We start from the raw sequence: 23,976 nt of genomic DNA, 5'->3' as shown, positions 1-23,976 counted from the left end.
ATAGAGAGAGAGAGAAAGCTGATCTAATTCTTCACTAGACAGGAGGTGAAACACTATCATAGTGTTTGGAAGCTATAGAGGAGAGAGAAAGCTTATCTAATTCTTCACTAGACAGGAGGTGAAACACTATCATAGTGTTTGGAAGCTATAGAGGGAGAGAAAGCTGATCTAATTCTTCACTAGACAGGAGGTGAAACACTATCATAGTGTTTGGAAGCTATAGAGAGAGAGAAAGATCTAATTCTTCACTAGACAGGAGGTGAAACACTATCATAGTGTTTGGAAGCTATAGAGGAGAGAGAAAGTGTTTGGTGAAACACTATCATAGTGTTTGGAAGCTATAGAGGGAGAGAGAAAGCTGATCTAATTCTTCACTAGACAGGAGGTGAAACACTATCATAGTGTTTGGAAGCTATAGAGAGGAGAGAGAAAGCTGATCTAATTCTTCACTAGACAGGAGGTGAAACACTATCATAGTGTTTGGAAGCTATATAGAGAGAGGAGAGAGAAAGCTGATCTAATTCTTCACTAGACAGGAGGTGAAACACTATCATAGTGTTTGGAAGCTATAGAGAGAGAAAGCTTATCTAATTCTTCACTAGAGGAGAAAGCTATGCTGATCTAATTCTTCACTAGACAGGAGGTGAAAAACCATCATAGTGTTTGGAAGCTATAGAGAGAGAGAGAGAAAGCTGATCTAATTCTTCACTAGACAGGAGGTGAAACACTATCATAGTGTTTGGAAGCTATAGAGAGAGAGAGAGAAAGCTGATCTAATTCTTCACTAGACAGGAGGTGAAAAACCATCATAGTGTTTTGAGAAGCTTCATAGACAGGAGTGAAAAACACATCATAGTGTTTGGAAGCTATAGAGAGAGAGAGAGAAAGCTGATCTAATTCTTCACTAGACAGGAGGTGAAAAACCATCATAGTGTTTGGAAGCTATAGAGAGAGAGAGAGAAAGCTGATCTAATTCTTCACTAGACAGGAGGTGAAACACTATCATAGTGTTTTGAGAAAGCTGATCTAATTCTTCACTAGACAGGAGGTGAAACACTATCATAGTGTTTTATCTAATTCTTCACTAGAGGATAGTGTTTGGAAGCTATAGAGAGAGAGAGAGAAAGCTGATCTAATTCTTCACTAGACAGGAGGTGAAACACTATCATAGTGTTTGGAAGCTATAGAGAGAGAGAGAGAAAGCTTATCTAATTCGGTACTAAACAGAACACGAAACACCAAATGAGTGTTTTGAACCTTTTTGAGGCAGGTCTCCCAGTCCCTGGCAAGGTGTTACACAACACATGATTAACTGGTGTTACAACACACGATGTCGCGTTTCAAAACATCTCAGGATGATGTCTTTCAATACTCCAGTCAAGTTATTCTTTCGTCTCCTTTTGCGTTGGCGTATAATCAGTTGCCACTAGGTTTATATATATATATTTTTTTTTACAAAGCACTTAATTTTAACAGTGTACTAACTAAACCTGCCAGGGACTGTAGCCTATACTACTAACTGAACAGAATAACTGTAGAATGTTACGTAGAATGTATGCACACATGACTGTAAGTCGCTTTGGATAAAAGCGTCTGCTAAATGGCATATATTATTATATTATTACATTATAGAGAACATCATAGAGCCTCTAACAGTCCTAACACATTACAATCAAGATAAAGACGAGCTGTTTGGTCGTTGTCCATTCAGCACCACCTCGTGCTGAACCAGCGAGGCACTCACTGTACATTATACTAACCGAACCGAATAACTGTATAATATTTCAAAATGTGTAGAGTCTAAAACAGGCATACACCACACATTAGAAACAGCCCCGGGTAATGATTGTGAGAATTTGACCGTGCTGCCGGAGCTCCCTAGAGTAATGTCTGGGTGTTTGCCATTGGTGAAGCGTCTTTATCAGTTAGAGAGGCGTGGGCGGGACTCTGCGCACTCGCTCGTTCTGCATCTCGACGGAAAGGTAATAAGCTGCACTTTCTCTGCGCGAGGAGAGAAGCATCTCTCGTTCTCTCTCTCTCTCTCTACAGTCCCGGTGGTACCGTGTAAAGGCACACTCTAACTAACGGCAATAGGCTACTGCTACAGCCCGAGGATCTGCCCGAGTACAAAGGGAGTTGACTTACTTTGCATTGACAGCAGAACTGAGTTCCGTCCCTACGTAGACTAAGGAGCCTACGAGATTCTTCTCAGGTTTCAGACTGCAAGCGCACCTGGATAAACCCGAGAGCTTCTCCAGCCGAAAACAGAAGACAACGCGAGGCCAGCATAGTTTGCTGCTGAAGGAAGCGTTCAGAATATGATTCTCCAACGGCACTTGGTGTTCCTCCTGTATAGCTTCTGTGGAATCGCCTCGAAAGGTAGGCTGGCTAAGCGCTGGAAACATACATATCTTTAGTAGCCTAGGTTATCCTATAGCTCTGTAGTCTACATCTAAACCCGGGCGTGGTGAAGATACTTCATGAGGTGTAAGAGTAATAGTCTCCCTCACGTCTTGCTCAAGTGTGTCGAAGTCATGCAGATATGTCATTTCTGTTTTGAGAAGGGGTCAGTTTTTGTCGCTGGAGTGTTTTGGGACGTAGGATTGCGCTGTCGATGGTGAGGGAACATGGTGATGGTAGAGCGCAGTAGTAAAGTTCTGCGGAAAAATGCGAATACCTGTATTCTTCATCACGGAATGATCTTCGTGATACGATGGTGGTGGTGGTGGTGGTGGCGGTGGTGGTGGTGGTGGTGGGCATAAGTTACGATACACCAACTTGGATGGCATCCCATGTCTTTTGCGTGCACGGCAAGGAACAGCTAGATTTCAACGTGTAGCACACAGTAGGCTACTGAACAGGTTATGGGGTGTGTTAAGGTCAATGTAAAGACATTGGGTTGTAACCTATTTTGTGTACATCAAATTCGGTTATAGATATTTAATACACTCAATTAGCGTATCATATTGTTATAACATACTGATATATTATTAATAGATTGAATTTGATACGAATGACAAATGAGACACTATTAGACGTGATTTTCATCTATGTCTGAACACATGAATTATGCTATTCTATGGTACAGTAGGCTCACAAGCTGGCGAACTAAATGTGAGATGTTCATTATATAGATGTATATTTTGTGCTGCGGGGCGGTGGGGCAGCAGGTTGGCTATATCTTGGGGTCTTGTTTGACTGGAATATACGCGTTTTAATCCTCTGATCTGAGGAGTTATTTTTCAAACACAGGTGGAGGTTATCGGTAACAGTTTAAACTATGCTGGTATATTATAGCCTATCTTAACTGAAATAAATATTTTATTTCAGCCACATTTGGAGCTGCGTTAATTGGTAGCCTAAATTACATGACTAAATGCCACTGTTCATATTTACAAATGTAATATTCAGTAATTAGCTATTCCTTTTATTGCGGCATTTCTGTCCACATTCATAATGTAGCCTACTCACTGTAACTTCAGATAGGAGAGAAACAATGGATGGATGAAGTAGCAGGCAGTATCGTATTTTAGTCACATAAATTCCCCAACTCCCCACGCAGCACGCCCGTCCCGCAGCCACCGCCCTGTGCTGTGCCACTGCGCGTGGGGTGACGCCGATGGAATGAACAAGTCCTCTTTTTTCCCGAGGCTCTCTGATGTCGTTTAGTGTATAGGCTATAGTCTAAGCCCTGCAGTGTATAGGGTACACGCCCAGCAGGCTACCATGAGTCACCCTGTGACTGTCATTACAGGGGTGGGTATCGCATGGACTTGTTGTATACCTATCTAGTTAAGGAAATAACTCCTACACAGTCACTCATCCCTGACAGCCCGACTTCAATATCTTTATTCTATTATTTTCAATTCTGTTCTGTTCTCTTCTATTCTATTATTTTATATTCTATTCTATTATGCTCTATTCTATTCTCTTCTATTCTATTATTTTATATTCTATTCTATTATGCTCTATTCTATTCTCTTCTATTCTATTATGCTCTATTCTATTCTATTATGCTCTATTCTATTCTGTTCTATTGTGTTCTATTCTGTTCTATTCTATTCTGTTCTCTTCTCTTCTATTATGCTCTATTCTATTCTGTTCTATTGTGTTCTATTCTGTTCTATTCTATTCTGTTCTCTTCTCTTCTATTATGCTCTATTCTATTATATTATATTGTGCTCTATTCTATGCTATTCTATTCTATTCAGTTCTATTCTGTTCTATTATGCTATATTCTATTATATTCTATTATGCTCTATTCTATGCTATTCTATTCTATTCTGTTCAATTATATTTGATTATGCTCTATTGTGTTCTATTCTGTTCAATTCTATTGTATTATGTTCTATTATGTTCTATTCTGTTCTATTCTATTCTGTTCTCTTCTCTTCTATTATGCTCTATTCGATTATATTATGCTCTATTATATTATATTATATTATATTCTATTATGCTCTATTCTATTTGGTTTTATTCTATTCTGTTCTATTCTATTGTATTACATTCTATTATATTTTATTCAATTGTATTCTAGTCTATTATATTATGTTCTATTATTAGAATATATCAGAATATAATATAATATATTGCAATATAATATAATGGAACAGAATATAATAAGCTATATTCTATTATATTCTATTCCATTCTGTTCTATTGTAATATATTCTATTCTGTTCTATTCTATTCTATTCCATTCTGTTCTATTGTAATATATTCTATTCTGTTCTATTCTATTCCATTCTGTTCTATTGTAATATATTCTATTCTGTTCTATTCTATTCTATTGTAATATATTATATTCTGTTCTATTCTATTCTGTTCCATTCTGTTCTATTGTAATATATTCTATTCTGTTCTATTCTATTCTATTCCATTCTGTTCTATTGTAATATATTCTATTCTATTCTATTCCATTCTGTTCTGTAATATATTCTATTCTATTCTATTCCATTCTGTTCTATTGTAATATATTCTATTCTGTTCTATTCTATTCTATTCTACTGTAATATATTCCATTTTGTTCTATTCTATTCTATTCCATTCTGTTCTATTGTAATATATTGTATTCTGTTCTATTCTATTCTATTCCATTCTGTTCTACTGTAATATATTCTATTCTGTTCGATTCTGTTCTATTGAAATATATTCTATTCTATTCTATTCTATTCTATTCCATTCTGTTCTACTGTAATATATTATATTCTGTTCCATTCTGTTCTATTGTAATATATTCTATTCTGTTCTATTATATTCTGTTCTATATTTCCTATGCTATTCTATTCTTGCCATGACTTTTCTACCTAGACCTTCAGTAGTTCGGTAGTTTGGTAGTTTAGTAGTTTAGTAGTCTTCTGAACTAGCAAAGTTTTATAATGAACTATTTGAGAATGATGTCGAGGATGATGTCGAGGCTGATGTCGAGGCTGACGTCGAGGCTGATGTCGAGGCTGACGTCGAGGCTGACGTCGAGGCTGATGTCGAGGCTGACGTCGAGGCTGACGTCGAGGCTGACGTCGAAGGCTGACGTCGAAGGCTGACGTCGAGGCTGATGTCGAGGCTGATGTCGAGGCTGATGTCGAGGCTGATGTCGAGGCTGATGTCGAAGGCTGACGTCGAAGGCTGACGTCGAAGGCTGACGTCGAAGGCTGACGTCGAGGCTGATGTCGAGGCTGATGTCGAAGGCTGATGTCGAGGCTGATGTCGAGGCTGATGTCGAGGCTGATGTCGAAGGCTGACGTCGAAGGCTGACGTCGAAGGCTGACGTCGAAGGCTGACGTCGAGAATGATGTGCCCTATTCTTTATCTAGTGCACTACCAGAGCCCATTTGGCAGTGCAGACACTGACTGTCATCGGTAGAAAATACCTCAGCAGTGTATAGATTAATTAACCCCTCCAAGACTCTTTCTGTGCTCCATTACTAAACTTAGTTCTAAACAGACCGGCTGTATTGGTCCATCCATACCATCTCCCTATCTGCCAACATGCCTCTCCAGTACATTCTGAGCCCCCTGTCAGTACAACATCCATGTACCTGTGTGTGTGTGTCTCTTCACAGTCCCCGCTGTTCCATAAGGTGTATTTTTATGTCTGATTCTACTGCGTACATTGGTTACCTGATGTGGAATAGAGTTCTGTGTAGTCATGGCTCCGTATAGTACTCTCTGCACCACCCATATTCTGTTCTGGATTAAAGGATTGTGAAGAGACCTCTGGTGGCATGTCGTGTGGAGTATGCATGGGTGTCTGAGCTGTGTGCTAGTAGTTTAGACAGACCTCTGGTGGCATGTCGTGTGGAGTATGCATGGGGTGTCTGAGCTGTGTGCTAGTAGTTTAGACAGACCTCTGGTGGCATGTCGTGTGGAGTATGCATGGGGTGTCTGAGCTGTGTGCTAGTAGTTTAGACAGACCTCTGGTGGCATGTCGTGTGGAGTATGCATGGGGTGTCTGAGCTGTGTGCTAGTAGTTTAGACAGACCTCTGGTGGCATGTCGTGTGGAGTATGCATGGGGTGTCTGAGCTGTGTGCTAGTAGTTTAGACAGACCTCTGGTGGCATGTCGTGTGGAGTATGCATGGGGTGTCTGAGCTGTGTGCTAGTAGTTTAGACAGACCTCTGGTGGCATGTCGTGTGGAGTATGCATGGGGTGTCTGAGCTGTGTGCTAGTAGTTTAAACAGACACCTCGGTGCATTCAGCATGCCAACACCTCTTACAAAAACAGGTAGTGATGAAGTCAATCTCTCCTCCACTTTCAGCCAGGAGAGATTGACATGCATATTATTAATGTTAGCTCTCTGTGTACATCCAAGGGCCAGCTGTGCTGCTCTGTTCTGAGCATATTGTAAAGTCCCTCTTCGTGGCACCAGACCACAGGACTGAACAGTAGTCCAGGTGCAACGAAACTAGTGCCTTTAGGACCTGTCTTGTTGATAGTGTTGTTAAGAAGGTAGAAACTAGGGCCTGTAGGATCTGCCTTGTTGATAGTGTTGTTAGGAAGGTAGAAACTAGGGCCTTATAGGACCTGCCTTGTTGATAGTGTTGTTAAGAAGGTAGAAACTAGGGCCTGTAGGACCTGCCTTGTTGATAGTGTTGTTAAGAAGGTAGAAACTAGGGCCTGTAGGACCTGCCTTGTTGATAGTGTTGTTAAGAAGGTAGAAACTAGGGCCTTTAGGACCTGCCTTGTTGATAGTGTTGTTAAGAAGGTAGAAACTAGGGCCTTATAGCACCTGCCTTGTTGATAGTGCTGTTAAGAAAGTAGAAACTAGGGCCTGTAGGACCTGCCTGTGCCATTAAACCCCTTCAACTCATCCAGAACGCCGCAGCCCGTCTGGTGTTCAACCTTCCCAAGTTCTCTCACGTCACCCCGCTCCTCCGTTCTCTCCACTGGCTTCCAGTTGAAGCTCGCATCCGCTACAAGACCATGGTGCTTGCCTACGGAGCTGTGAGGGGAACGGCACCTCAGTACCTCCAGGCTCTGATCAGGCCCTACACCCAAACAAGGGCACTGCGCCCAAACAAGGGCACTTAAGAAGGTAGAAACTAGGGCCTTATAGGACCTGCCTTGTTGATAGTGTTGTGAAGAAGGTAGTGCAGAGCTTTATTATGGACAGACTCCTCCTCATCTTAGCTACTGTTACATCAATATGTTTTGACCGTGACAGTTTACACTCCAGGGTTACTCCAAGCAGTTTAGTCACCTCCTATGGGTCCTGTTTAAAAGTAGGGCCCTATACAAGGAAAGGGTGTCATCGGCTGTAGTCATTGAGTCTCAAACAGAGTTAAGTCTATACCGTATCAGCCAGGTCACTTCCCCTCTTTCTCCTCTCCCAATATAACTCTGTCCAACATTTAGATAGACTTTCTCCTCTCCCAATATAACTCTGTCCAACATTTAGATAGACTTTCTCCTCTCCCAATATAACCCTGTCCAACATTTAGATAGACTTTCTCCTCTCCCAATATAACTCTGTCCAACATTTAGATAGACTTTCTCCTCTCCCAATATAACCCTGTCCAACATTTAGATAGACTTTCTCCTCTCCCAATATAACTCTGTCCAACATTTAGATAGACTTTCTCCTCTCCCAATATAACCCTGTCCAACATTTAGATAGACTTTCTCCTCTCCCAATATAACTCTGTCCAACATTTAGATAGACTTTCTCCTCTCCCAATATAACCCTGTCCAACATTTAGATAGACTTTCTCCTCTCCCAATATAACCCTGTCCAACATTTAGATAGACTTTCTCCTCTCCCAATATAACTCTGTCCAACATTTAGATAGACTTTCTCCTCTCCCAATATAACTCTGTCCAACATTTAGATAGACTTTCTCCTCTCCCAATATAACCCTGTCCAACATTTAGATAGACTTTCTCCTCTCCCAATATAACTCTGTCCAACATTTAGATAGACTTTCTCCTCTCCCAATATAACCCTGTCCAACATTTAGATAGACTTTCTCCTCTCCCAATATAACTCTGTCCAACATTTAGATATACTTTCTCCTCTCCCAATATAACCCTGTCCAACATTTAGATAGACTTTCTCCTCTCCCAATATAACTCTGTCCAACATTTAGATAGACTTTCTCCTCTCCCAATATAACCCTGTCCAACATTTAGATAGACTTTCTCCTCTCCCAAAATAACTCTGTCCAACATTTAGATAGACTTTCTCCTCTCCCAATATAACTCTGTCCAACATTTAGATAGACTTTCTCCTCTCCCAATATAACTCTGTCCAACATTTAGATAGACTTTCTCCTCTCCCAATATAACTCTGTCCAACATTTAGATAGACTTTCTCCTCTCCCAATATAACTCTGTCCAACATTTAGATAGACTTTCTCCTCTCCCAATATAACTCTGTCCAACATTTAGATAGACTTTCTCCTCTCCCAATATAACTCTGTCAAACATTTAGATAGACTTTCTCCTCTCCCAATATAACTCTGTCCAACATTTAGATAGACTTTCTCCTCTCCCAATATAACTCTGTCAAACATTTAGATAGACTTTGATTTTGAAACTCCTTTTTGTATTATACATTATTCCAGTCAGTATGTGGGTTTCTTCTCTGAAAACCTTGAGATAAATACAAATTGGGCCCAGGGGAAAGTGAACCCCAAAACGTCACAGTGCTTTAAGGTGAGGCTGGAGGGAGACGAGGGGAGACGATGGGAGACGAGGGGAGACGAGGGGGGGTGGTGGGGAACTGAGGGGAATACATGGTTGTGTCTCTTGTGGGCTGCGGAGACAGCGACTGAACTGAGCCTCGCTGGTATACTGTTACAGATAGAGAGAACCTGAAGGAAGGCAGACAGGGAGGTATGGTAGACAGGAACACACAACCCCCCCAGATCCCCCCCAGACACAAACCCCCCAGATCGCCCCCAGACACACAACCTACCAAGACACACAACTCCCCCAGATACACAACCCCCAGATCCCCCCAGACACACAACCTACCCAGACACACAACCCCCCCAGATCCCCCAGACACACAACCTACCCAGTCACACAACCCCCCAAACACACAACTCCTCCAGATGCACAACCCCCCAGACACACAACCCCCCCAGATCCCCCCAGACACACAACCTACCCAGTCACACAACCCCCCAAACACACAACTCCCCCAGATGCACTACCCCCAGACACACAACCCCCCAGATCCCCCAGACACACAACCTACCCAGTCACACAAACCCCCCCAAACACACAACTCCCCCAAATGCACAACCCCCCAGACACACAAACTCACCCCCACCCCTCAGACCTCCCTCCAGCCTCCTCCACAACAACATATATTTGGTATACAATAGATATCATCAACATGACACCAGCCTCTTCTGACAATATACATTGCTGGTGTCTTACTGTCGGCCTCACCTCATTAGCTATCAGGTGGCCGAGGCGGACATGTCTAGCTACAGTTGAAGTCGGAAGTTTACATACACTTAGGTTGGAGTCATTAAATCTAGTTTACATACACTTAGGTTGGAGTCATTAAAACTAGTTTACATCCACTTAGGTTGGAGTCATTAAAACTAGTTTACATACACTTAGGTTGGAGTCATTAAAACTAGTTTACATACACTTAGGTTGGAGTCATTAAAACTAGTTTACATACACTTAGGTTGGAGTCATTAAAACTAGTTTACACACACTTAGGTTGGAGTCATTAAAACTAGTTTACATACACTGAGGTTGGAGTCATTAAAACGTGCCCCAGGACTACCTGACATGATGGCTCCTTGCTGTCCCCAGTCCACCTGACTGTGCTGCTGCTCCAGTTTCAACTGTTCTGCCTTATTATTATTTGACCATGCTGGTCATTTATGAACATTTGAACATCTTGGTCATGTTCTGTTATAATCTCTACCCGGCACAGCCAGAAGAGGATTGGCCACCCCACATAGCCCGGTTCCTCTCTAGGTTTCTTCCTAGGTTTTGGCCTTTCTAGGGAGTTTTTCCTAGCCACCGTGCTTTTACACCTGCATTGTTTGCTGTTTGAGGTTTTAGGCTGGGTTTCTGTACAGCACTTTGAGATATCAGCTGATGTACGAAGGGCTATATAAATAAATTTGATTTGATTTGATTTGATTTGATTAAAACTAGTTTTTATACACTTAGGTTGGAGTCATTAAAACTAGTTTACATACACTTAGGTTGGAGTCATTAAAACTAGTTTACATACACTTAGGTTGGAGTCATTAAAACTAGTTTACATACACTTAGGTTGGAGTCATTAAAACTAGTTTACATACACTTAGGTTGGAGTTATTAAAACTAGTTTACATACACTTACTTAGGTTGGAGTCATTAAAACTAGTTTACATACACTTAGGTTGGAGTCATTAAAACTAGTTTACACACACTTAGGTTGGAGTCATTAAAACTAGTTTACACACACTTAGGTTGGAGTCATTAAAACTAGTTTACATACACTTAGGTTGGAGTCATTAAAACTAGTTTACATACACTTAGGTTGGAGTCATTAAAACTAGTTTACATACACTTAGGTTGGAGTCATTAAAACTAGTTTACATACACTTAGGTTGGAGTCATTAAAACTAGTTTACATCCACTTAGGTTGGAGTCATTAAAACTAGTTTACATCCACTTAGGTTGGAGTCATTAAAACTAGTTTACATCTACTTAGGTTGGAGTCATTAAAACTAGTTTACATACACTTAGGTTGGAGTCATTAAAACTAGTTTACATACACTTAGGTTGGAGTCATTAAAACTAGTTTACATACACTTACTTAGGTTGGAGTCATTAAAACTAGTTTACATACACTTACTTAGGTTGGAGTCATTAAAACTAGTTTACATACACTTACTTAGGTTGGAGTCATTAAAACTAGTTTACATACACTTAGGTTGGAGTCATTAAAACTAGTTTAGATACACTTAGGTTGGGGTCATTAAAACTAGTTTTTCAACCACTCCACACATTTCTTGTTAACAAACTTTAGTTTTGGCAAGTCGGTTAGGACATCTACTTTGTTCATGACACAAGTCAATAGGAGGTGTACCTGTGGATGTATTTCAAGGCCTACCTTCAAACTCAGTGCCTCTTTGCTTGACATCATGGGAAAATCAAAAAAAATCGGCCAAGACCCCAGATTTTTTTTTTTTTGACCTCCACAAGTCTGGTTCATCCTTGGGAGCAGTTTCCAAACGCCTGAAGGTACCACGTTCATATGTACAAACAATAGTATGCAAGTATAAACATCATGGGCTCACGCAGCCGTCATCCCGCTCAGGAAGGGGACGCGTTCTGTCTCCTAGAGATTAACGTACTTTGGTGTGAAAAGTGCAAATCAATCCCAGAACAACAGCAAAGGACCTTGTGAAGATGCTGGAGGAAACAGGTACAAAAGTATCAATATCCACAGTAAAACGAGTCCTATATCAACATAACCTGAAAAGCCGCTCAGCAAGGAAGAAGCAACTGCTCCAAAACCGCCATAAAAAAGCCAGACTACGGTTTGCAACTGCACATGGGGACAAAGATCGTACTTTTGGAAGAAATGTCCTCTGGTCTGATGAAACAAAAATAGAACTGTTTGGCCATAATGAGCATCGTTATGTATGGAGGAGAAAGGGTGATGCTTGCAAGCTGAAGAACACCATCCCAACCATGAAGCACGGGGGTGACAGCATCATGTTGTGGGGGTGCTTTGCTGCAGGAGGGACTGGTGCACTTCACAAAATAGATGGCATCATGAGGTAGGAAAATTATGTTGATATTTTGAAGCATATTTTGAAGCAACATCTCAAGACATCAGTCAGGAAGTTAAGCTTGGTCACAAATGGGTCTTCCAAATGGACAATTACCCCAAGCATACTTTCAAAGTTGTGGCAAAATGGCTTAAGGACAACAAAGTCAAGGTATTGGAGTGGCCATCACAAAGCCCTGACCTCAATCTTATAAAACATTTGTGGGCAGAACTGAAAAAAGTGTTTGTGAGCAGCAAGGAGGCCTACAAACCTGACTCAGTTACACCAGCTCTGTCAGGAGGAATGGGCCAAAATTCACCCAACTTATTGTGGGAAGCTTGTGGAAGGCTACCAGAAACATTTGACCCAAGTTAAACAATTTAAAGGCAATGCTACCCAATACTAATTGAGTGTATGTAAACTTCTGACCCACTGGGAATGTGTTGAAAGAAATAAAAGCTGAAATAAATCATTCTCTCTACTATTATTCTGACATTTCACATTCTTAAAATAAAGTGGTGATCCTAACTGACCTAAGACAGGGATTTTTTTACTTTAAATGTCAGGAATTATGAAAAACTGAGTATAAATGTATTTGGCTAAGGTGTATGTAAACTTCCGACTTTAACTGGTATGTATGTATGTAATGTGTCTTTTAACTGTGTGTGAGGAGTTTGTACGTGCTCGTGGTCCGCCCTGTTGTTTGTGACCTTCCTGGTTGGCCAGGTTGAGCAGTAACAGTATCTGTATCCATTTAGTCTACTGTACTCTCTACCATAGACCAGCTGTAGTGGGACCTACTGATGTACAGTATAAGTCCTTGTACAACAACAACCATCAACAACATGTGTAACACTTGACTCGTGTAAGATTCAAAACAGATCATGGTTTGCAGGCTACCAGTGTGCTAGTTGGTTGTATTGTGTTGGTAGAACCTACCAGTGTGCTAGTTGGTTGTATTGTGTTGGTAGAACCTACCAGTGTGCTAGTTGGTTGTATTGTGTTGGTAGAACCTACCAGTGTGCTAGTTGGTTGTATTGTGTTGGTAGAACCTACCAGTGTGCTAGTTGGTTGTATTGTGTTGGTAGAACCTACCAGTGTGCTAGTTGGTTGTATTGTGTTGGTAGAACCTACCAGTGTGCTAGTTGGTTGTATTGTGTTGGTAGAACCTACCAGTGTGCTAGTTGGTTGTATTGTGCTGGTAGAACCTACCAGTGTGCTAGTTGGTTGTATTGTGTTGGTAGAACCTACCAGTGTGCTAGTTGGTTGTATTGTGTTGGTAGAACCTACCAGTGTGCTAGTTGGTTGTATTGTGTTGGTAGAACCTACCAGTGTGCTAGTTGGTTGTATTGTGTTGGTAGAACCTACCAGTGTGCTAGTTGGTTGTATTGTGTTGGTAGAACCTACCAGTGTGCTAGTTGGTTGTATTGTGTTGGTAGAACCTACCAGTGTGCTAGTTGGTTGTATTGTGTTGGTAGAACCTACCAGTGTGCTAGTTGGTTGTATTGTGTTGGTAGAACCTACCAGTGTGCTAGTTGGTTGTATTGTGCTGGTAGAACCTACCAGTGTGCTAGTTGGTTGTATTGTGTTGGTAGAACCTACCAGTGTGCTAGTTGGTTGTATTGTGTTGGTAGAACCTACCAGTGTGCTAGTTGGTTGTATTGTGTTGGTAGAACCTACCAGTGTGCTAGTTGGTTGTATTGTGTTGGTAGAACCTACCAGTGTGCTAGTTGGTTGTATTGTGTTGGTAGAACCTACCAGTGTGCTAGTTGGTTGTATTGTGTTGGTAGAACCTACCAGTGTGCTAGTTGGTTGTATTGTGTTGGTAGAACCTACCAGTGTGCTAGTTGGTTGTATTGTGTTGGTAGAACCTACCAGTGTGCTAGTTGGTTGTATTGTGTTGGTAGAACCTACCAGTGTGCTAGTTGGTTGTATTGTGTTGGTAGAACCTACCAGTGTGCTAGTTGGTTGTATTGTGTTGGTAGAACCTACCAGTGTGCTAGTTGGTTGTATTGTGTTGGTAGAACCTACCAGTGTGCTAGTTGGTTGTATTGTGTTGGTAGAACCTACCAGTGTGCTAGTTGGTTGTATTGTGTTGGTAGAACCTACCAGTGTGCTAGTTGGTTGTATTGTGTTGGTAGAACCTGATGCCTCGCCTTACCAGTGAAGACGATAATGTCTTCGCCAATAGCGGCATTCTGGCACACACACACACACACACACACACACACACACACACACACACACACACACACACACACACACACACACACACACACACACACACACACACACACACACACACACACACACACACACACACACACACACACACACACAGAGAGAGAGAGAAACACACAGTGTATACCACCGCATATCAATGTCTGTCTGTCTGTCTGTCTGTCTGTCTGTCTGTCTGTCTGTCTGTCTGTCTGTCTGCCTGCCTGCCTGCCTGCCTGTCTGTCTGTCTGTCTGTCTGTCTGTCTGTCTGTCTGTCTGTCTGTCTGTCTGCCTGCCTGCCTGCCTGCCTGCCTGCCTGTCTGTCTGTCTGTCTGTCTGTCTGTCTGTCTGTCTGTCTGTCTGTCTGTTCGTCTGTCTGTCTGTCTGTCTGCCCTCATCCTGGATGTTAGCCCTCCTCATCCTGGATGTTAGTCTACGGAGACAGCCCTCCTCATCCTGGATGTTAGTCTACATGGAGACAGCCCTCCTCAGCCCTCCTCATCCTGGAGACATGGAGACAGCCCCCTCATCCTGGATGTTAGTCTACATGGAGACAGCCCTCCTCATCCTGGATGTTAGTCTACATGGAGACAGCCCCCTCATCCTGGACAGACCCTCCTCATCCTGGATGTTAGTCTACATGGAGACAGCCCTCATCCATCCTGGATGTTAGTCTACATGGAGACATGGACACAGCCCTCCTCATCCTGGATGTTAGTCTACATGGAGACAGCACCCCTCATCCTGGATGTTAGTCTACATGGAGACAGCCCTCCTCATCCTGGATGTTAGTCTACATGGAGACAGCCCTCCTCATCCTGGATGTTAGTCTACATGGAGACAGCCCTCCTCATCCTGGATGTTAGTCTACATGGACACAGCCCTCCTCATCCTGGATGACAGCACCCCTCATCCTGGATGTTAGTCTACATGGAGACAGCCCTCCTCATCCTGGATGTTAGTCTACATGGAGACAGCCCTCCTCATCCTGGATGTTAGTCTACACGGAGACAGCACCCCTCATCCTGGATGAGACAGCACCCCTCATCCTGGATGGCTATAGTTCATTCTTACATGTTCTATGTTTGAGCCACTTTTGAAAGCAAAAGTCCAATTGAAAACATTATTGGCATTGTGGAATTAGATGTTCATAAGAGCAAGCTAGGACTGATGGTTTCGTTAGCTAAACTTGGAAGTCTGTTGGTTTTGTTACCAAGGCAACTACGGTAGCGATCTAGTAAGCGTGCTACCTACCTCAGTGGATGTCGAACATTTCTACCTGCAAATGAACACATTTTTAGCGGCCAATTGTGTTAAATTATAGCCATGGTATATAGAAAAGGGCATAATCAACGAGGGGCTCTGCGTTCTCTGGAAAATAATGCAAATGCCTGGAAGGTTAGTTCCACTCCGCTTCCACGTTGTTCATTATGTTACATAGAGCGGATAGAGACCCTCGTTGATTATTCCTTACAAGGCCGATACTTGATTTGATTTGACAAAGGCCAAATATTTGAACAAGGCCGGTACTTCTGTAGCTCAGTTGGTAGAGCATGGCGCTTGTAACGCCAGGGTAGTGGGTTCGATCCCCGGGACCACCCATACGTAGAATGTATGCACACATGACTGTAAGTCGCTTTGAATAAAAGCCTCTGCTAAATGCCATATATTATATATTATTATTACTTGATTTGAGTTGAACAAGTCCAAATACTTGAACAAGGCCAGTACTTGAACAAAGCTAGTACTTGAACAAGGCCAGTACTTGAACAAAATACTTGAACAAGGCCAGTACTTGATTCAATTTGATTTGAACAAGGCCAATACTTGAACAAAGCTAGTACTTGAACAAGGCCAGTACTTGAACAAAGCTAGTACTTGAACAAGGCCAGTACTTGATACAATTTGATTTGAACAAGGCCAATACTTGAACAAAGCTAGTACTTGAACAAGGCCAGTACTTGAACAAAGCTAGTACTTGAACAAGGCCAGTACTTGAACAAAGCTAGTACTTGAACAAGTACTTGCCAAGCCAATACTTGAACAAAGCTAGTACTTGAACAAGGCCAGTACTTGAACAAAGCTAGTACTTGAACAAGGCCAGTACTTGAACAAAGCTAGTACTTGAACAAGGCCAGTACTTGAACAAAGCTAGTACTTGAACAAGGCCAGTACTTGAACAAAGCTAGTACTTGAACAAGGCCAGTACTTGAACAAAGCTAGTACTTGAACAAGGCCAGTACTTGAACAAAGCTAGTACTTGAACAAGGCCAGTACTTGAACAAGGCCAGTACTTGAACAAAGCTAGTACTTGAACAAGGCCAGTACTTGAACAAAGCTAGTACTTGAACAAGGCCAGTACTTGAACAAAGCTAGTACTTGAACAAAGCTAGTACTTGAACAAGGCCAGTACTTGAACAAGGCCAGTACTTGAACAAAGCTAGTACTTGAACAAGGCCAGTACTTGAACAAAGCTAGTACTTGAACAAAGCTAGTACTTGAACAAGGCCAGTACTTGAACAAAGCTAGTACTTGAACAAGGCCAGTACTTGAACAAGGCCAGTACTTGACTCAATTTGATCTGAACAAGGCCAAATACTTGAACAAGACATGCCCTACATGAGCCCCCCTGCATTCTACTGTGATATTATTGACTCTCTTCATTGAGAATCTGCAATGTAGTCTGACGATCCGTAATCTTCTCATGACAAGGAGACAGTTACTGCTTACTGTTATTATTGATAACCATTGTGGGTTAGGGTCTCTGGATGTGTCCCAAATGACAAGCTATGTCCTACTGGATATATGGCACTATTTTTGACCAGTGCAGAATGGGCCCTGGCCAAAAGTAGTACACTTCATAGGGAATAGGGTCCATTTGGGACACATCGGTGTTGGCACGCTAGAGTGTCTTTTGAAGCTGTCATCAATCATTTTGCAGAGATGTTTAATTTAAAAGGGGCATTGTGTTCCTGACTGGTTTTCGATGGTGCTGTATTTTCCTGACTGGTTTCTGATGGTGCTGTGTATTGCTGACTGGTTTTTGATGGTGCTGTGTATTTTCCTGACTGGTTTTTGATGGTGCTGTATTTTCCTGACTGGTTTTTGATGGTGCTGTGTATGGCTGACTGGTTTTTGATGGTGCTGTATTTTCCTGACTGGTTTTTGATGGTGCTGTGTATTGCTGACTGGTTTTTGATGGTGCTGTGTAGTGCTGACTGGTTTTTGATGGTGCTGTGTTTTCCTGACTGGTTTTTGATGGTGCTGTGTATTCCTAACTGGTTTTTGATGGTGCTGTGTTTTTCTGACTGGTTTTTGATGGTGCTGTGTATTGCTGACTGGTTTTTGATGGTGCTGTATTTTCCTGACTGGTTTTTGATGGTGCTGTGTATTGCTGACTGGTTTTCGTTGGTGCTGTGTATTGCTGACTGGTTTTTGATGGTGCTCTGTATTGCTGACTGGTTTTTGATGGTGCTGTGTATTGCTGACTCGTTTTTGATGGTGCTGTGTATTCCTGACTGGTTTTTGATGGTGCTGTGTATTGCTGACTGGTTTTTGATGGTGCTGTGTATTGCTGACTGGTTTTCGTTGGTGCTGTGTATTGCTGACTGGTTTTTGATGGTGCTGTGTATTGCTGACTGGTTTTTGATGGTGCTGTGTATTGCTGACTGGTTTTTGATGGTGCTGTGTATTGCTGACTGGTTTTTGATGGTGCTGTGTATTGCTGACTGGTTTTTGATGGTGCTGTGTATTGCTGACTGGTTTTTGATGGTGCTGTGTATGGACTGGTTTTTGATGGTGCTGTGTATGGACGATGTGTTGTATTTGTTGAACGGGCTCAGAGGGTAAACCGTAAGTTGATGTCTTCCCCACAGGGAAACACATTGACGTGGCTGTTCACTTGAAACAAACTCTCTGATGCTTCGTTCTGGGTTCCTCATTATTATTACGGCTCGGCTAATCTCCCCTTTTTCTGTTTCCCAAGTGGCACCAAGGCTGGTCAAAAGTAGTGCACGATATAGGGAATAGTATGCAATTTAGGAAGCAGACACCGATACTTTAGTTACTTTCTGCATTATCGTCTCAGCCATCAATTCCTCTTCTAACGTTTCATAATGTTATTTCCTGAGCATCGTACAGTTATAGTTTTGTGAAACAGCTATCAGGTTCTCAGGGCGGACAAGAATTTGATCTCTGTCTGCATCCCCGTAAGGATCTGGGGAAAAGTCTCTATATATTCAGAAACATTCAGAGCCTGCAGAAAATATTACTACCCCGTGCCTTATTCCTCATCTTGTTGTTGTTGTTGTTGTTGTTGTTGTTGTTGTTGTTGCAGCCTGAATTCAAAATGGATTAAATATTTGTATTTCTCTCACTCATCTACACACTCATCTCCCTATTCCCCATAATGACAAAAGTGAAAACATGTTCTATAGATTTTTTGTTGTGTGCAAATTTATTGAAAATGAAATACAGAAATAACCGAATGTACTTACGTATTCACACCCCTTTGATCATCATTGAAATGTCACTAAAACTTGATTGTAGTGAACCTGTGGCCAATTCAAAGGTTCGGGCATGATTTATACAGTATAACAAATATGACTGGCTAGATTATGATAACTGGTCGAATGAAATATTTTATGAGAAAGGACTAGAATACTGTCAGAACACCTTTATACGTCCCAAAGGTCACCCTATTCCCTATATAGTGCACTACTTTAGACCAGAGCCCTATGGAACCCTATTCCCTATATAGTGCACTACTTTAGACCAGAGCCCTATTCCCTATATAGTGGCACTACTTTAGACCAGAGCCCTATTCCCTATATAGTGGCACTACTTTAGACCAGTGCCCTATTCCCTATATAGTGCACTACTTTAGACCAGAGCCCTATTCCCTATATAGTGCACTACATTAGACCAGAGCCCTATTCCCTATATAGTGCACTACTTTAGACCAGAGCCCTATTCCCTATATAATGCACTACTTTAGACCAGAGCCCTATTCCCTATATAGTGCACTACTATAGACCAGAGCCCTATTCCCTATATAGTGCACTACTTTAGACCAGAGCCCTATTCCCTATATAGTGGTACTACTTTAGACCAGAGCCCTATTCCCTATATAGTGCACTACTTTAGACCAGAGCCCTATTCCCTATATAGTGCACTACTTTAGACCAGAGCCCTATTCCCTATATAGTGGTACTACTTTAGACCAGAGCCCTATTCCCTATATAGTGGCACTACTTTAGACCAGAGCCCTATTCCCTATATAGTGCACTACTTTAGACCAGAGCCCTATTCCCTATATAGTGCACTACTTTAGACCAGAGCCCTATTCCCTATATAGTGCACTACTTTAGACCAGAGCCCTATTCCCTATATAGTGCACTACATTAGACCAGAGCCCTATTCCCTATATAGTGCACTACTTTAGACCAGAGCCCTATTCCCTATATAGTGCACTACTTTAGACCAGAGCCCTATTCCCTATATAGTGCACTACTTTAGACCAGAGCCCTATTCCCTATATAGTGCACTACTTTAGACCAGAGCCCTATTCCCTATATAGTGCACTACTTTAGACCAGAGCCCTATTCCCTATATAGTGCACTACTTTAGACCAGAGCCCTATTCCCTATATAGTGCACTACTTTAGACCAGAACCCTATTCCCTATATAGTGCACTACTTTAGACCAGAGCCCTATTCCCTATATAGTGCACTACTTTAGACCAGAGCCCTATTCTCTATATAGTGCACTACTTTAGACCAGAGCCCTATTCCCTATATAGTGCACTACTTTAGACCAGAGCCCTATTCCCTATATAGTGCACTACTTTAGACCAGAGCCCTATTCCCTATATAGTGCACTACTTTAGACCTGAACCCTATTCCCTATATAGTGGTACTACTTTAGACCAGAACCCTATTCCCTATATAGTGCACTACTTTAGACCAGAGCCCTATTCCCTATATAGTGCACTACTTTAGACCAGAGCCCTATTCCCTATATAGTGCACTACTTTAGACCAGAGCCCTATATAGTGCACTACTTTAGACCAGAGACCTATTCCCTATATAGTGCACTACATTAGACCAGAACCCTATTCCCTATATAGTGCACTACTTTAGACCAGAGCCCTATTCCCTATATAGTGCACTACTTTAGACCAGAACACTATGTCCTATATAGTGCACTACTTTAGACCAGAGCCCTATTCCTATATAGTGCACTACTTTAGACCAGAGCCCTATTCCCTATATAGTGCACTACTTTAGACCAGAGCCCTATTCCCTATATAGTGCACTACTTTAGACCAGAACCCTATTCCCTATATAGTGCACTACTTTAGACCAGAGCCCTATTCCCTATATAGTGCACTACTTTAGACCAGAGCCCTATTCCCTATATAGTGCACTACTTTAGACCAGAGCCCTATTCCCTATATAGTGCACTACTTTAGACCAGAACCCTATTCCCTATATAGTGCACTACTTTAGACCAGAGCCCTATTCCCTATATAGTGCACTACTTTAGACCAGAGGCCTATTCCCTATATAGTGCACTACTTTAGACCAGAGCCCTATTCCCTATATAGTGCACTACTTTAGACCAGAGCCCTATTCCCTATATAGTGGTACTACTTTAGACCAGAGCCCTATTCCCTATATAGTGGCACTACTTTAGACCAGAGCCCTATTCCCTATATAGTGCACTACTTTAGACCAGAGCCCTATTCCCTATATAGTGCACTACTTTAGACCAGAGCCCTATTCCCTATATAGTGCACTACTTTAGACCAGAGCCCTATTCCCTATATAGTGCACTACATTAGACCAGAGCCATATTCCTATATAGTGCACTACTTTAGACCAGAGCCCTATTCCCTATATAGTGCACTACTTTAGACCAGAGCCCTATTCCCTATATAGTGCACTACTTTAGACCAGAGCCCTATTCCCTATATAGTGCACTACTTTAGACCAGAGCCCTATTCCCTATATAGTGCACTACTTTAGACCAGAGCCCTATTCCCTATATAGTGCACTACTTTAGACCAGAGCCCTATTCCCCTACTATAGAGCCCTATTCCCTACTTTAGACCAGAACCCTATTCCTATATAGTGCACTACTTTAGACCAGAGCCCTATTCCCTATATAGTGCACTACTTTAGACCAGAGCCCTATTCTCTATATAGTGCACTACTTTAGACCAGAGCCCTATTCCCTATATAGTGCACTACTTTAGACCAGAGCCCTATTCCCTATATAGTGCACTACTTTAGACCAGAGCCCTATTCCCTATATAGTGCACTACTTTAGACCTGAACCCTATTCCCTATATAGTGGTACTACTTTAGACCAGAACCCTATTCCCTATATAGTGCACTACTTTAGACCAGAGCCCTATTCCCTATATAGTGCACTACTTTAGACCAGAGCCCTATTCCCTATATAGTGCACTACTTTAGACCAGAGCCCTATATAGTGCACTACTTTAGACCAGAGCCCTATTCCCTATATAGTGCACTACATTAGACCAGAACCCTATTCCCTATATAGTGCACTACTTTAGACCAGAGCCCTATTCCCTATATAGTGCACTACTTTAGACCAGAACCCTATGTCCTATATAGTGCACTACTTTAGACCAGAGCCCTATTCCCTATATAGTGCACTACTTTAGACCAGAGCCCTATTCCCTATATAGTGCACTACTTTAGACCAGAGCCCTATTCCCTATATAGTGCACTACTTTAGACCAGAACCCTATTCCCTATATAGTGCACTACTTTAGACCAGAGCCCTATTCCCTATATAGTGCACTACTTTAGACCAGAGCCCTATTCCCTATATAGTGCACTACTTTAGACCAGAGCCCTATTCCCTATATAGTGCATTACTTTAGACCAGAACCCTATTCCCTATATAGTGCACTACTTTAGACCAGAGCCCTATTCCCTATATAGTGCACTACTTTAGACCAGAGCCCTATTCTCTATATAGTGCACTACTTTAGACCAGAGCCCTATTCCCTATATAGTGCACTACTTTAGACCAGAGCCCTATTCCCTATATAGTGCACTACTTTAGACCAGAGCCCTATTCCCTATATAGTGCACTACTATAGACCAGAGCCCTATTCCCTATATAGTGCACTACTTTAGACCAGAGCCCTATTCCCTATATAGTGGTACTACTTTAGACCAGAGCCCTATTCCCTATATAGTGGTACTACATTAGACCAGAGCCCTATTCCCTATATAGTGCACTACTATAGACCAGAACCCTATTCCCTATGAAGTGCACTACTTTAGACCAGAGCCCTATTCCCTATATAGTGGCACTACTTTAGACCAGAGCCCTATTCCCTATGAAGTGCACTACTTTAGACCAGAGCCCTATTCCCTATATAGTGCAATACTTTAGACCATAACCCTATTCCCTATATAGTGCACTACTTTAGACCAGAGCCCTATTCCCTTTGTAGTGCACAACTTTAGACCTGAGCCCTATTCCCTATATAGTGCACCACTTTAGACCAGAACCCTATTCCCTATATAGTGCACTACTTTAGACCAGAACCCTATTCCCTATATAGTGCACCACTTTAGACCAGAACCCTATTCCCTATATAGTGCACTACTTTAGACCAAAGCCCTATTCCCTATGTAGTGCACTACTTTAGACCAGAGCCCTATTCCCTATATAGTGGTACTACTATAGACCAGAGCCCTATTCCCTATATAGTGCACTACTTTAGACCTGAGCCCTATTCCCTATATAGTGGTACTACTATAGACCAGAGCCCTATTCCCTATATAGTGCACTACTTTAGACCAGAACCCTATTCCCTATATAGTGCACTACTTTAGACCAGAGCCCTATTCCCTATATAGTGCACTACTTTAGACCAGAGCCCTATTCCCTATATAGTGCACTACTTTAGACCAGAGCCCTATTCCCTATATAGTGGTACTACTATAGACCAGAGCCCTATTCCCTATATAGTGCACTACATTAGACCAGAGCCCTATTCCCTATATAGTGCACTACTTTAGACCAAAGCCCTATTCCCTATATAGTGCACTACTTTAGACCAGAGCCCTATTCTCTATATAGTGCACTACTTTAGACCAGAGCCCTATTCCCTATATAGTGCACTACTTTAGACCAGAGCCCTATTCCCTATATAGTGCACTACTTTAGACCAGAGCCCTATTCCCTATATAGTGCACTACATTAGACCAGAGCCCTATTCCCTATATAGTGCACTACATTAGACCAGAGCCCTATTCCCTATATAGTGCACTACTTTAGACCAGAGCCCTATTCCCTATATAGTGGTACTACTATAGACCAGAGCCCTATTCCCTATATAGTGGTACTACTATAGACCAGAGCCCTATTCCCTATATAGTGGTACTACTTTAGACCAGAGCCCTGTTCCCTATATAGTGGTACTACATTAGACCAGAGCCCTATTCCCTATATAGTGCACTACTATAG

The 23,976-nt window shown here is 42.0% G+C and overlaps 1 protein-coding gene across 2 annotated transcripts in view; it reads left to right on the top strand.

Annotated features, from left to right (window-relative positions):
- The first annotated feature begins 2,011 nt into the window (after nucleotides 1-2,011).
- The window catches only part of LOC123992477 (cell adhesion molecule 2-like), a 563,359-nt gene continuing 541,394 nt past the window's right edge, over nucleotides 2,012-23,976 (top strand). For both annotated transcript variants that reach the window (XM_046293642.1, XM_046293641.1), the window contains exon 1: nucleotides 2,012-2,379. In XM_046293642.1, the coding sequence (XP_046149598.1) occupies nucleotides 2,319-2,379 (61 nt within the window). In that variant the 5' untranslated portion in view covers nucleotides 2,012-2,318. The remainder of the gene's footprint in view (nucleotides 2,380-23,976) is intronic.

Source organism: Oncorhynchus gorbuscha, linkage group LG13 (genome assembly GCF_021184085.1).
Source record: "Oncorhynchus gorbuscha isolate QuinsamMale2020 ecotype Even-year linkage group LG13, OgorEven_v1.0, whole genome shotgun sequence".
Taxonomy (NCBI): Eukaryota; Metazoa; Chordata; class Actinopteri; order Salmoniformes; family Salmonidae; genus Oncorhynchus; species Oncorhynchus gorbuscha.
The sequence above is the reverse complement of the archived record's forward strand: the minus strand, read 5'-3'. Positions and strand labels throughout refer to the sequence as shown.